At 38.8% G+C, this 15,584-nt stretch overlaps 1 protein-coding gene across 35 annotated transcripts in view; it reads right to left on the bottom strand.

Annotated features, from left to right (window-relative positions):
* The window catches only part of Cd226 (CD226 molecule), a 94,936-nt gene extending 89,834 nt beyond the window's left edge, over positions 1 to 5,102 (bottom strand). For 4 of the 35 annotated variants that reach the window (XR_015642240.1, XR_015642255.1, XR_015642243.1 and 1 more), the window contains exon 1: positions 4,630 to 4,789. Coding sequence is in view for 2 of the 35 variants with exons in the window: in XM_087592697.1 (XP_087448823.1) it covers positions 4,630 to 4,642 (13 nt within the window). In the remaining 33 variants the exon portion in view is untranslated. 35 annotated transcript variants of the gene reach the window in all.
* Between the last annotated feature and the right edge of the window lie 10,482 nt (positions 5,103 to 15,584).

Here is a 15,584-nt window from a genome sequence, read left to right as displayed (position 1 = left end):
ATGATAAAACAATCAACAAGGATAAGCATTAAGATTGATAGAAACTAAAACCACTGAGTGAATGATGAATAGGAAACTCTACAATGAGAGGAACTGCTGACTTGGCAATGCATACGCCCTCTGACCAACTTCCCTAAAATTATGTTTAAGCAACCATTAGAGGCTTTCTAATGTGGCTCAGGAGGAAGAAAATAGTGCCATTTAGAAAGTGATCCTTCCAGTGGGCCTTAGCTTGAGTTCAGCCAAGTCTGAAAACCTTGCAAACATTGTAAACAGAAAACAAGCAGAGAAGAAAGCACTGTCTTGCAAAGGGTAGACATGTACTAAGGAACAAATGATCTACATTCCCTCAATAAGATGCTGGCGATTATGAACCCTATAAGAAAATATTATTGATCCTGAAAATTCCAAAGATCATTTGATGACTTTTGAGCAGTCTTGTAAGAACGCACAACAATTTTTTAAATTTCTGTCATGATAAAGAAAACTTAGTATACACTAAAAATAAACTTTCAGTCACATTCCAAAGTGAACTAAGGATGGCCACAACCTCTGCCAATGTTTAACATATTCTGAAATTTTAACTTAATGTAATTATAACTATCAAAGGAAGCAAAAGTATAAATCTTAAAAACTATTCAAAATTTAGTATTTGTGCATGTCACATCCAAAAGAATAACGAAGTTTGGATAATATAAATGCATGTAGGCATGTGTTACAATAGAATGTTCCTGAAGGCTTATTAAGAATTAGAAAACACATGATACAACTCACAGGCCATATGAAGCTTAACAAGAAGGAACACCAAAATATGGATGCTTCAATTCTACTTAGAAGGGGGACAAATAACCACAGGAGGTAGAAGGAGGAAGGTACCTGGGAGGGAGAGAGGAGGGGGAGGGAAAAAAGGTGGGCAGGATAAGGTGTGGGAGAGCCAGAGAGAAGTACAGAGTGTCAGGAGCATGAATAGAAATATGTAGCAGTAAGGGGTGGGAAACTTGGAGTAGCCACTAGAAAGTCCCAGACGCCAGAGAAGAAAGAGGCTCCCAGGACTCCAGGGGGGATGACATCAGCCAAAATACCCTACAAAGGGGAGATAGAACCTGTAGAGACCATATCCACTAGATAGGCATGGCCCACATTTGAGGGATGGGACCACCCACCCATCTCAAAAATTTTAACTCAGAATTGTTCCTGTCTAAAGGAAATGCAGGAAACTAAATGGAGCAGAGACTAAAGGAAAGGTCATCCAAATACCGTCCCAGCTAGGGATCCATCGCATCTGCAGACACCAAATCCCCAGACTATTGCTGATGCCAAGAAACACTTGCTGACAGGAGCCTGGTGTAGTTGCCCTGTGAGATGCTCTGCCAGCATCTGACTAAGACTATCCTTAGACTAAGCCTGGAGACACCAATAGAAGAGTTAGGGGAAGGACTGAAGGAGCTGAAGGGGATTGCAACCCCATAGGAAGAACAACAATATCAACTAACCAGACCCCCCCCCCAGAGATCCCAAGGACTAAATCACCAACCAAAGAGTATACATGGAGGGACCCATGGCTACAGCTGCTTATGTAGCAGAGGATGCCTTATGTGACATCAGTAGGAGGGGAGACCCTCAGTTCTGTGGAGGCTTGATGCCCTAGTGTAGGGGGATATTAGAGCACTGAGGCAGAAGTGGGTGGGTAGGCAGAGGAGCACCTTCATAGAGGGGGAGGGGGATGAGACAGAGGAGAGACCAGGAAGGGGGACAACACTTAAAATATAAATAAGTAAAATAATCAATAAAAAAGAATTAGAGAAACTTATATATTCTACCAAAGAAAACATTTTGAAATCTTATGTTAGTGGAGACATGTGTGAATGAGGCTATTCCTCTATTAAGATACAATTTGGGAGCACATCAAAATTGTACAGTAGAACTTGCCTGAAATCCCAGAATCTCTTATGTTTTTCGAATAGGTCAGATGATATGTGTTGACTGTATGCTCCATCTGAGACCATGAGAAGTGGTCAGTCAAGGGTACTAGTTCTTAGTACTTGTGTGCTGTGTGCCTATAAATGGTCACAGAATGGAAACGGTTTTGGTTAGCTGCAGCTCTGTTTAAATGAGGATACCATGGCATGCTCATAAAGAGAGAAAAGAGCAGGGTATCTCACACTCACACTGCCACATATGAAAGTGTATTGTAAAGCTGCAATGACTATATATTCTTTAAGAATCAGACTTCAAAAATAGGCTTGAAGAATTATAAATTTTCAGTACATGATAGCAATGACATTTTAATTCAGTAGAGAGAAGAACTGATATTCTAACAGTATTCAGGAAATTGGCTTGCCATTTGGAAAAAGGTATGCCAGGCTTCACCTTCATCACCATCTATGCCTATCATTTCTGGGGCAGCACCTATCTTAATTGTAATATTCCTTCTGCCAGATTAGTTCACACTTGGAATGGGATGCAAGCATAAAGTAATATCTTTATTTCACGGAACTTGGATCAGACTCTAGAATTTAAAGCAAGAAAGAAATAGAGGGCAGGACTGGAGAGGCTGCAGCTCCAGGAAGTCTTCAGGGCCTGCTCATTCTCTATGGCAGGATTCATCCCTTTCCCCTGCACCCACTGGCAGGCAGTGGCAAAGAGCAGGGTCTGCACTGGGGCAGGGTTGGGGGAGGCTGCTATTCAAATATGTCCATCTGATACAGTGGAAATGTTGTAAGCTGAGTTGCATTAAGCAAACCTCTGATGCCTCCATTGTCCATTTATCCTGTGACATATCCTATATCCTGTATCCTTTCTTACAATTTTTATATGTATGGGATGCACGATGAGTATGTGGGTGCACAGTCACATGCATCTGTTTTCCCAGGGAGGCTTGAAGTTGACATCAGGTATCTTCATTGATAGTCCTATACCTTATTTATTGAGACAGAATTTCCACTGAACCTGGAGCTCTCCAAGCTAGATTAGTTTAACTATCCAGCATGTGCAGGATCACTGCCTTATAAGTGCTAGCAATACAGGCCGCACCCATACCTGCCTTACTTTTAGCAGATATCTAGGACTATGAACAGCACTCTCACTTGCCAGTCCTTTATCCACAGAACTAGCTCCAGAATTGTCGCATGCCTCCCTTTAAAAACACTTTTTAAAGTATAGCTGCATATAAACAATATAAATATTTTTAATGTACATAACTTCAGAGGTTAGAAACAAGAATATAGTGCTCTGGTGAAAGTCCCATCATAGTCAGTGTCCAAAACGTATCTAGTCCTGCCAAAGATTTCGTGTCTCCATCCTTTAAAAATTATTTAATGCATTTAAATATTGGTGGTAAATTCAAAATCATATGTGCCCTCAGGAAATGTTAACATATATTAAAGTACTGGTAACCATGGGCACTGTACTGTATAGTTCTCCAAAACATACTCTAATTCTCTGATAAATATTATCCTTTAGTCTAGATGGTATTCTACAGCCTTATAATATATCGTTTCATTCTTGGGTTAGATAGACTTACTTCTAAATATTGCAACTAAAAACTTTGGCTAATAAATTCACCATTAATTTCAAGTTCATCCAAAATTAAGAGTGAGAAAAAGCATCTTTAAAAATTTAGGCTTTGTTTAAAACCTAGGGATGAAGATAGGTAGGTTTGGTTAGAGAGAGATCTATTTATATCTTTCTTCCTCCTCCTTCACATATATACAGAAATACCTACATAATACATACATACATACATACATACATACATACATACATACATACATACTGTAACTTGCATCTTTTCTAAACCACTTTTACATACACCACCAAAGCTCCAAAGTTAGGAGAAATGTAACAGCTCCTTTTTCTCCTAATAACTTAGAACTCTCACATGTCAAGTATACAACAAGTAAAAAAGCAAAAGTACATGAGAATCTGAATGGAAAGGAATAAAAATAATTTATGAGAGTGAAGAATAACATTTTTAAACTATAGGTTATAAAATTACCCAATGCTTTCAATTAAAGGAAAACAAAAGGGTGTGAGACGTCAAAGATACTATCACCAGCTGTAAACAATTAAAATTTAAAACAATTATAAGCCAACTTTTGTTTGACTAGTTGTGTAAACAGAGACACAAGAACAATGGTAAGAGTGAACATAAATAATTATATTAGAAGAGTCATCTTATACACATCCTAAACTTTGTGTGTTTATAGAGTTAAACAAGACATGTAACAGATACCCTCCAAACCAGCAAAATCACCTCAAAAGATGTATCCTAAAACAGGTACACTTATAAAAGCTAGCAAGGATATTTATCTAAAGTATAAATATTTATTACAATGGATACTGTTAATAAGAACTGAAAATAAATGTAAGCCCGTCTCCAGTGGATGGGCTGTGTGCATTGTGATAAATGCACTCAGGAGACTGTTTTACTCTGCAATGATTACACAAATCTATATTTAGACATGCAAGACTTCTGCAATATGCTGAGAAAAAAGCTTAAATGCATCTTGCATAGTTCCAGAGACAAAAAATAGAAACAACTGAGCTTTATGCATCTTACATAGTCTCATAAACATGAAATAGAGACCACCATAGAAAGCAGCTGAGAGCCCATGCTCTCCTCCTCACCTGCCTTCCACATTGCCCAGGGCCTAGGTCTCTGTGTCCATGCTGCCTTCGCCACTGCCCTTTCCTTCTTCTTTTCTTCACCGTTGTTGTGGTGATGCTCTTAAGGTTTCTAGGAAATGTATTCTTGCAAGTACATTACAGGAATACAAGTGCAAGACCTAGGCAAATGCTGAGGATTCTTTGGGATAGTTTGCTGAGAAACAAACAGGAAAGAGCAGTCAGCTTCATCTGTACTGATAGACAGGGGCTTTCTGATATCCAGTATCTCTTCCCCTCAGTGGCCAGTTCCTGACACTGCTCCTCTGCCATCTTCTGTAGTCCACACTGCTCTGTGCTGCCACCATTTGATAAAACTGAGCTCTCCATTGTGGTTAAAAGTAAGAGAAAGTCATTGTCGTCCTAGAAGCAAGAGAATGCCCTGCACAGTGACTTGGGGTCAGACCTGTATCCCTGCAAGACGATCCATGCTACTCCTAGTCCTCCACTGAGGACGCCTACATCCTTTCCCAGCTACAACGGCACTCTCTTCCAGGGAGGATGGTTTCCAGGAAGGCAGACGCCATCTCTGGGACTTTAGATCAGGCATTTTCCATCCTTGGTAGAGTTCCATGAAGATTCTAAATACCGCAAAAGCCATTTTTTATCCTATATTTTTAATATTAATGCACTTAGGTTGTTGGAAGAAATCTTTATTGCCTACAATGGTAGAAAATCTGTGTACTTTGTTATGTCCTTCCTTCCCTCGTTCATTTACTTTTTCCTCTCTCTCTCTCTCTCTCTCTCTCTCTCTCTCTCGTCTCTCTCTCTCGTCTCTCTTTCTCTCTTCCACTATCATCTATCTATCTATCTATCTATCTATCTATCTATCTATCTATCCATCGTTTGTCTATCTTGCCTTTCATTTTTAAAAGTATCTTGGGTTGGATAATAAATTTTATACTCACCAAAAAGCTACCTAGGGGATTTTAAATCTGACACCCAATTTCCCAAGATCCCATGATCTTGTACAGTCCAAGCCAAGCCAGGTAGTCACCCCAGCTTGGACGATGACCAAGAGGATTTGGGGACAGCACATCTTTCTCCTGCATAACTGAAGTCCTGAGGATGCCAACTTGATGGAGTCATCTGAGTTTTGGATGCACTTAAATATTCAATAATGAAAAGTCAGCTCACATGGGAGCCTGTAGTCCTTTACCCATTCCTCAGTCAAGATGGCCCTGGCTTCAGAAATAAAAATCTACTACTATTGCCAGCTGTAGAGGCCTTAGTACTCAAGGCCTCAATATAAAGTGATTTTCATTTCCCAAGGACATGGGATCCTGGGGAAGGGAATAAAGACAGATAAAATAAGCCAACCTTACCTGTAAGCAATGGTAGTTAGACTTTCTTTATATGTCTCCACATGGGTAGTAAACAGGAACTTTCAGAATACACAGCTATTTCCTAGAGAACCATCTCTTTCGTACTACACACAGAAGGAGACGGCTCATTACAGAATAAATGTTTGAACCAGCCTACAACTAAAACATGTTTTAATTTCTTTCTTATTTGATACTATGTATGTAAAACTCTGACTTTTGCCTTGGCGTGTGTGTGTGTGTGTGTGTGTGTGTGTGTGTGTGTGTGTGTGTGTGTGTGTCTGGGCCACCAACTTAAGGATGAACACCTCAAATGTATTGAAACCTGCATTCTTCACTGCTGTATCAAACATGGTCCATTGTCTAGATGTTTACATGGTACTACATCGGCTCACAGTATACAAGTTTCAGTTCAGAATAGTCTCAGAAAAATCTAGTTGTTGGTCACCAAGTCTAGACCCCAATGCCAGGAGCATCATCTAGCACCTTACAGATATTTATAAATAGTTCTTCCCTAAGTATGATTTTAACACTTATTTTGCTTTTTGTTAACAAGAAGTTTGTTTGTTCTTAAAATCAACAAAGGGGGACTCTGTCAGAATGCCTAATCAGAGCTTTAAATACAAATGTAAGCTGTAAGAGGGTTCATTACTTTCAGAACTCTTCATTCTAAGAGAAGATAAGAGGCAGTGGTGGCCAGTATACCAGCATGCTACCTGCCAACAACCCAAATTCTCTCCTTCTGAATTCTCCCTTGCATTTTAGAGGTTGAAAACTTGGAGAGTGTGTGACCCAGTATTCCTGGAAGCAAGATTTTAAGTTAAATTCTTGGAGCAAAAGGCACTTGCGTGTGACTTGGAAGTCTATATTTAACTCAGTCATAGACTAATATTGCATGGTTTCGAATGGGAAATTTGTACTGTTACCATCTGGAGCTTTGGTGGGCAGGTTTTGCACAGACGAGGCTTGAAGTAGCTTTGTTCCAAAACTTTCTGGAAATTCCTTGCACCTGTGCTGCTGGAAGCTGGTGATGGACCGATGTGTTCTTGGAGAGCCAGAGCTTCTAATTCTTGAATATTCGACTGCAGTCAGACTCAGGTTGGTGTCCTCAGGACTTCAGTAATGTAGCTCTCTACCCTTCCACCTTCACTCTCAGCCTGCTTAAATGAACATATTTATTTCCCTTGTCCTGATTGCCCTTCACTTCAACTTAAATCTAGTAAGTTATGGACATCCTGTCAACTAGGAGAAATGTTAGATGCCTGGTAAAAGAGAAACTGGATAACTCTGGATGATGCTCTGTAGTCCCAGCCCTAAGATTTTTTCCTCCATGCTTTTCTGGACCAGAGGCCATACTACTGGTACAGTATCCTTAGGAAACTGTTTAGAGGAAACAACCTTGAAGCATGGCATTCTTCACTCTACTTCCCCAGAGAAGAAATCCTGCACAACAGACTCCTCTTGCTCCATGCACCAGAATTATCATCTTACCTATTTTGAAATCATGAATTAGTCCCAAATTTTAGTACTCTGTGAAATGTTCTCACAATTTTGTGCATTACCTATCTGGGGAGTTTTACTGCTCTAATATCTTTATTCACCTTATCTGTGGTTTGGAAGCTCTCTCTGACTCCGTCCCCATCTCCTTCCCTCCTTTTGTCTCTCTCACCGTCTTTCCTCATCTGGATGTAATTTAGGTCTTCCTAGCCCCTTTATTTTTTTCTACATGTGATTGTAACAAATTACCATAAATTTAGAGGTTTAAAATGAAACACGAGTCTGAACTGAACCCCAAGTGTCCACAGAGCTCTAGTCTCAAGGCAAGGTCATGTCTTATGGGCTTTGCCAGCTCCTAGAGGCAGATGCTTCCTGAACTCCTGGTTCTTTCTCTGCCTTCCAAGTCAGCAACATTGCCTCTCTGACCATTTTCTCTGCTCACATCCTCTCTGACTGTCACTCTGCCTCCACATTTAAGGATGTTTGTAATTACATTAGACCCATTCACACAAGACCAGATAAGTTTCCACCTCAAAATCTTTGCTCTTCGTCTTATGAGAAGTCCCTTTCCTTGAATATCTGTGAAAGGGGTGTCATTATTATGTCTTCTCCGTGAATAAAATGCAGATTGATTTTCTTCTAATTTTTGTGTGTAAAAGCATGGATAAAAGTCTTGGTGCTTGGTACAGAAATAAGCAGAATCCAGAAAAGTTCACAAAGCAGTGGGCCAGTTTCTGGAAATTTCTAGAGGAGATGACTTTGGAGGAAAAGTGATAAAGTTGTGGATGACAGAAAGATATTCAAGTATGCATTAAGCCATACATACACATAACTAATATGATTACTCCTTGTTCAAATCCTTTTAAATGTACAGTTTTATCTAATCTTTTTACATTTATGTATGTATTTGGGTGAGGGAGTGGAGGGACACGTGTGCCACAGTGGCAAAGGCATGGTATTTAATGTACAGCTCTGTCATTTCTCTTCTTCCCCTATATGGGGTCCAGGGACTTGGTTGCATGTGTCATTATCCACTCACCCAAGATAAATTATTTTGTGATAATAGTGTTAGAAGTTTCTGATAGCTGGGATTCGATGGGGAAATACAAGGAAATGAGTAATAATATGAAAACAAAACCCAGCAAAATTCTGACACAAGGTAAAATACACTACTCTATATGCAGAGGGTATGAAGTTTTATACATCTGCTATATACCAAGTCATCTTACCTAGTTCCCCATTTACTTAAACCTGCGTTACTGAAGACACCATTTTCCTTTCTGGCTTTAATTCATGCATATTTATTTCACTTGAGGCCTTTTTAATTCTTCCCACTAGTATTGTTCCTTTTCTTGATTATGAGTACCAGCATGCCTTTCTCTTTTAATTCCTTCCCAGAGGACCTATTCTACCACTTCAGTGCCCTCAATAAAAAGCAGAGATGTCCTCAAAGTTCAAAGTTGCATCTCAGGCATAATTTTCCTTGTAATACAGCTGCATACTCAGACTGTTTCATTACCAACATGGATCATGTATCAGATTTTTGTATAAACTAACGAAATGACTTCATATTCCTTCCTCCCAATAAAGACAAAACTTGAAAGATTTACCCTTGATCCTATATCACTGAATTTCCCAGGATGATATATTCATATCCAGGACACCCTGCATTCATGGAAGATATAAGTCCCCTTTCCTAGTTCCCAGGGCCCACCTCAATGCCATCTTTGAGTAGTCCTTGTTAACATGTTATATTATGTCACCAAATACCGAAGAATGTTCATTAAAAAAATACATTTAAAACCCTCCTCTTCCTTTTCTACTTCTACCGATAGTATCCTTGCTCTCAAAGCAGCTGCTATGATTAGCAGATCACTGTTCATGATTCTTGGGTCTCCTTTCCCAGGGCCACCATGAGCTTTGCTAGTTTTCCCACCTAATTGTCTAACTATAGGCACTCTAGCTGGTGGTGACTGGATGGTTATGTGCCCAACATTTCTTTCTTTTTTATTATAATCATTTATTTATGAGTGAATGTGTATGTGTATATATGTTTGTATGTGGGTATGCATTCTGTATGTGGGTATGTATATATGTGTGCACACAGTTGTATATATGTATATGTGTGTATGTGTACATTTATGACTGTATGTGTTTGTGTGTTTGTGATGGGGGAATATTTGTAGCTTGACACTCACATGGAGCTCAGAAAACAACTAGCAAGAGTCTATTTCTCCTTCCAACCTGTGCTTCCTGAGATCAAACCTAGGTAATTAAAATCACTGTCAAGTACCTTTACCTGCTGAGCCTTCTTGATGGTCCCCAGCACTTACATTTCTTCATTAAATACTTTGCTCATTATCCTTTTCCATTTTATTATTGAAAACATTTTTTTTCAGACCATGATCACAATTTTCCTTCCCCCAACTCCTCTCGGATCCACCCTACCTCCTTTGTCATTCAACCTCACATCTTTCTTTCTATGTCTCTTAACAAAACAAGCCAGAAGTTTTTTTTTTAAAGAAAGAATAGAAGGAAGGAAGGGAGAAAAATAAATAAATAAATAAAGAAAGAAAGAAAGAGAGAGAGAGAGAGAGAGAGAGAGAGAGAGAGAGGAAGGAAGGAAGGAAGGAAGGAAGGAAGGAAGGAAGGAAGAAAAAAGGCAAGCAAGCAAACACACAAATTCCAAGAAAAAATGGAAACCGTAATATACAATCGAAATACCAGTAAAACGGAAATAAATGTCAAACAAGCAATATTAGACAAGTCTATAACGTTACCATTGGGTTTGTTTTGTATTGGTCATCTACTGCCAGGTGTAGGCCTATCCTTAAGTGGTTAACATAGTAGTGAGACTCTATCAGAAAACTAAATTTCCTTTGCAAGCAGATGCCAATTTGATATTGCTTCTTAATTAGATATGAAGCTCATGTCCACTTCCCACTCTAAGCACTGAGACCTCATCTGGCTTGAACCCCTGCAGCCCTTTACCACTATTGTACCAGCATATCTTGCAGGGAAGTCACCATTATAGATCACAGGCTTTGTACCTTTCTCTTCTGGTAGTTTGCAGAGTACCTTCCAGTACCATGAACACTAGTCAGTAGGGATGAAGGTTCTAGGTAGTCACAGCTTAAATTCTTACATTTAATATGGTATGTTACATTGTCCATAGGAATAAGGCCTTACCATAAGTTTGTGAACAGCAAATAGCCTTGACAATACTCTGAGATATTTGGGGCTTTTGTTGGGCCCCCTTTGGTCAACAACTCAACTAAATGTTACACATTTCTGGCACTGGCAGTTTCACTTGCAACAAAGGATATCTAGTTGAGGTATTGTCTTCTCCTTTATTTTGTGAGTTCATTTAGGTTTCACTGTTATATATTTTAAGATGCTTCTACAGTAGTAGGTTTTTAAATGACCCCTACCTCCAGTGGCCCTTAATGTTGACTTGTTTTCCATATTCCCCTTTACATTTCTTTTCCATCTGTGCTAAACTAGGTACATTCTCTCCCACTCAGGCCATGCAAGGCAGCCCAGTTAGGGGAACAGGAATCCATTGGCAGGCAATAGATTTAGGAACAGACCTCTTATCCAGTTGTTGGCGGACCCACATGAAGACAGAGCTGCGCAGGTACCTAGATCCAGCCTGTAGATGCTGTTTGGTTGGTAATTCAGTCTCTGAGAGCCCACAAGGGTCCAGGTTAGTTGACTGTGTTAGTCTTCCCGTGGAGTTCCTGTGCTCTCTCAGGACATCATTTACATCTCTGTTTATGCAAATATTGGTCTGTAATTTTCTTTCTTGGTAATGTTCCCTTTGTTTCTATTTTGTAGAATAACTTGAAGAGTATTGTCATTAATTCTTCTTAGTAGTTCTGACAGGAATCTACACTGAATCCATCTGGCCATGAGATTGTTTGTTTGCTTGCTTGTTTTGCTTGTTGGGAGTCTTCTACTTAACTCTTCTATTTAAAGGCTTATCTGACCATGATTAAACTATTGTTTGTCATATACATATATGTATTCAATAAATTAATTCATTTATTTAAAGTTTTCCAGTGTGGTGGAGTTCGGATTGTTTAAAGTATGTGCTTAAGGTTCTCTGAATTTCCACAGTTTCTGTTGTGATGCCCCTATTTTCACCTATAATTTTATTAATTTGGATCTTCTATCTCCATCTTTTAGTTAATTTAACTAAGACTGTATCAATCATTGATTTTCTCAAAAGACCAACTTTTCATTTAATTCTTTGCAATTTTTGTCTGTTTCTATTTATTGATATCAACCCTGTGTTTGATTATTTCTTCCCCTCTACTTTTGAACATTATTTCTTCTTTCTGTTCTAGAGCTTTCAGAAGCACCACAAAGTTGTTAATAACTCTCCTGTGTCTCTCTCTCTCTCTCTCTCTCTGTGTGTGTGTGTGTGTGTGTGTGTGTGTGTGTGTATACGTAGGTAGGTAGGTAGATAGGTAAGTAGTACTATGGCCTTGCTTCCTTGAACTGCCTTCATTGAGTCCAATATTTGGTATTTAGATATGTTGTATTTCCATTTTTAGTTTTATTCAACTCTGAAAAAGTTTTTAATTTCCTATTTAATTTTGTCTTGACTCATTTTTCATTCAGTAGTCAGTTTTTCAGTTTCAATGAGTTTGAAAACTTTCTTTGGTTTCTGTTTTTGTTTTTGTTTTTGTTGATATTTGGTTTTAATTTATTGTAGTCAGATAGAATGTAGCACATTATTTTATTGTATCCACTGAGACTTGCTTTGTGTCCAAATATGTTGTCAATTTTGGAGAAAGTTCTATGAAGTGACAAGAAGTTTCCCATTTCATTACTGGTACTTTATTTATCAAGACAAAGTTCATCTGAAGTACCAAAATGGATTCATCATAGTCACAGTGTGATATGTGATTTATAGCTTGGTAGTTCATGTGTTTGGTGCCTAATTGTTTAGGATTAATATTTTGAATGTTTCTTTTACCATAATAGGTACCTCCTGATTTGGTTTTGTGACATTTTTTTCTATGACTTTACCGTGCCTTTGACTTGAGTTTTTTTTTCCTTCCTCCATTCCTATTAACCATAAATTTGGTATTTTCATCGTATGGCTGATTTCCTCAATTGTTTGTAGCTTGATTTTTTTTTTAGATTTAACATTCTGTTTGACTGAGATATCTATTTCTTCTACCTTTTCTTCAAAGCCTGAAATTCTTTCTTCCAGGTGTTATACTCTATTAGTGAGACTTACCTTTGAGATTTTTGTTTGATTCGTCAATTTTTATTATTTCCAATTTTATTTCAGAGAAAGTTGTCTTGAGCAGAGAACTATCTGGAAAGCTGTCTTGAGCAGAACATTGACCATCAGCTTGTAACCCCCGATTTGACTTCAAATCCTCTGTTTTGCCAATGACAGACACCCCTTCTCTCAGGAACACCTCTCCAAGCTGAGGCTAGTTCTTGACAAACCACACTATAAAAATACAAAAGTTACAGATAATAGGATAGAGGAAGGAGAAGAAACTCAAGTTAAAGGTTCAGAAAATATTTTCAACAAAATCATAGAAGAAAACTGTGCAAAACAACGCAGGAGGTACTTATCGAAGTACAAGAAACATTCAGAATACCAACCCTGAACATTTAGGCACCACACACAAAGACAACCCAGTTTATAAAGGAAATACTGCTTCAGCTAAAACTGCCTATCACATTGTGATAAGGGCTGCAAGTTGACTGTGGTGACTCATTTTGGTACCTTAAATGAACTTTGTCTTGCTGAGTAAAGTGTCATGTAGAGGTGTGGTTTTTTGCAAATAGATTGCAGTAGAACAAAGAATGTCCAGAGAGACAAGGATGAAAGGGTTAGGAGAGACCTGGTTTTATATCAGGAGTTGGAGTCTCTAATAAATGAATTGAGATAAGAGGAGTACCTGCAAACAGGTTGCAACAGGACTAAGGGTGAAAATGGAGAGTTCATCACAAAGAACAATAAGGATAGCGTGAATTGCCTACCTGAGACCTAGCACAATGTCACAACTTGGGTTACAGGTGGAGAATGTTACTAGATATTAGCTATAGCTGTACCCAATTAATCTACTCAATTGATCCTGGGAGTGGAGGCAAGTTCCTCACCACCCACCCCAATGTTCTGGATTCCCGAATAAAAGACACATACACTTAGCCTTTATATTTTGATATGCCTAAAACAGCTCCATGGCTGGGCCACTTCCTAACCTTCACATGGCTAATCCATCTCCCCTCCAATATTCCTGAGTTATTACTTACTAAAATCTATATAGCATCTTTGCTGCCCTAGACCCAAATGTGCAGTTCTCTTGGGCCAAGCTCCCCTGGCTCCTGCATGGTGACTACGCTCTGTGTCCTGCACCTCTCAGGTGTAGTGTCTCCTCTCCTCACCACATGGCAGTTCTCTCTCCATCCTCCTTCTTCCTTGGTCCCTTCCCAGGAAACTTTATCAATCCCAAACCAAACAAGGGACAGGTTTCCTTTAGTGCCTTACAAGCAGACATGAGTATTCTCATGGAATTTTGGGGCCCCATATTAACATAATACAAGCAGCATTAGACCAAATCCACAACAATTAGCAGCTGACACAAGGAATAGGAATAAGCTAACAAGGAAGGCTGAGAGTATCTATAGTCACCATGAATGGGCAAAACTAGGTTCACACCAAGGTTCCAGACAAATCCATTTAATCAGTTTTTAAATCTTAAAAGTATATAACTAAGAAATTATTACCATTTCCAGGTAACTTACCTAAGGCTCCATTCCTGACATCTTCTGCTTAGCCAAGTCAGGATTCAAATCCAGCTACTTGCTTACAGAGTCCACAATTTTAACCTTAATATCCACTCTCCACCTATGGCAGTGTAGACCTCTTCCCTCCAGTCAATAGATAGATGGGTTTCATTGATAAGCAACCATAGTGGATGTTCCTTTCTTCTATAATACTCCCAAGGTCAGCAATGTGCATTGAGAAAATAAAATATTTCCTATAACACTCCCTCCTGGGTATCCTCCTGTTTCAAAGACAATCACATCCACATGAGTTCAAGCAAAACTTGGGAAATCTGAGTGAGTTAAGCCTACTGTATTAATGTCAGTGTCTTAGTTTGATATTGTTTTAGGTCCTGTAATTTGTCACTATTTTGAGGAACCTGGGTAAATGGTTTGTGGAATGTCTCTGAAAATTTATTGCATCAGCAGGTGAATTTACAAGTATCTGAACTACAAAACGAGAAGGGAGCAACATAACTTTAAAGGTCCTTTGGTGCCATCCCGGTGCCTCTGCCAGATGGCTCCTGCCAAGAGCTGAGGTGGAGACTAAGTCACCTTTTCAACAAAACCAGGACATTAACTTGGGCACAGAAGACTTGTTTGTAATCACTTTGCTCTCTCTTGACTAAAACTGACTCTTGTGTTGATTTGTATAAAACAGAATGGACATTACTTAAGCTCACAGTGCCCTCTACAACTTTTTAGGAAAGCAAAATTGTTTAAACTTCTTTTAGAAAAGTAGGTAATACTTGGTTATAGGAAGAGAAAGAAAATGCCACATAAACTTTTAACACATAAAGATTGATTTTCTCAGCTTCTTATCAGAGGCTTGTTTTACTTTAACCAGGTTTAGTATCATCCTACAGATACATATATGGTTACAGCGCTAACCATGCATGTTACATGCTAAATAACTGCTTCTATCTAAATATAAGATATATAAAGTTCATTAATGTAGTCCCATTCTACTCTTCAGATCATTGAACAACACAATTTGGGTTTATATTCTCTCTCCCTCTCCCCCTTCCCATCTCCCCCCTCTCCCCTTCTCCCTTCCCCCCTCTCTCTCTCCTCTCCCCTCCCTCTCTCTCTCTCTCTCTGTGTGTGAAACTACATTGCTCTGTTGACTCCAACACAGAGTGTTGCAGAAATAATATTCTCTGTATCTTTCTGCTTCATTTCTATTCTAGTAATTTCTCATTCTGCTTTACCAACATTTCTTCATGTGATTTTCCTACTTTGAACTGAACATCTTTTATTTATTTATTTATTTATTTGGGGGGGGGTTTGAAACTCTCCATT

This window comes from Rattus norvegicus, chromosome 18 (genome assembly GCF_021556685.1).
Source record: "Rattus norvegicus strain SHRSP/BbbUtx chromosome 18, alternate assembly SHRSP_T2T, whole genome shotgun sequence".
Taxonomy (NCBI): domain Eukaryota; kingdom Metazoa; phylum Chordata; class Mammalia; order Rodentia; family Muridae; genus Rattus; species Rattus norvegicus.
The sequence above is the reverse complement of the archived record's forward strand: the minus strand, read 5'-3'. Positions and strand labels throughout refer to the sequence as shown.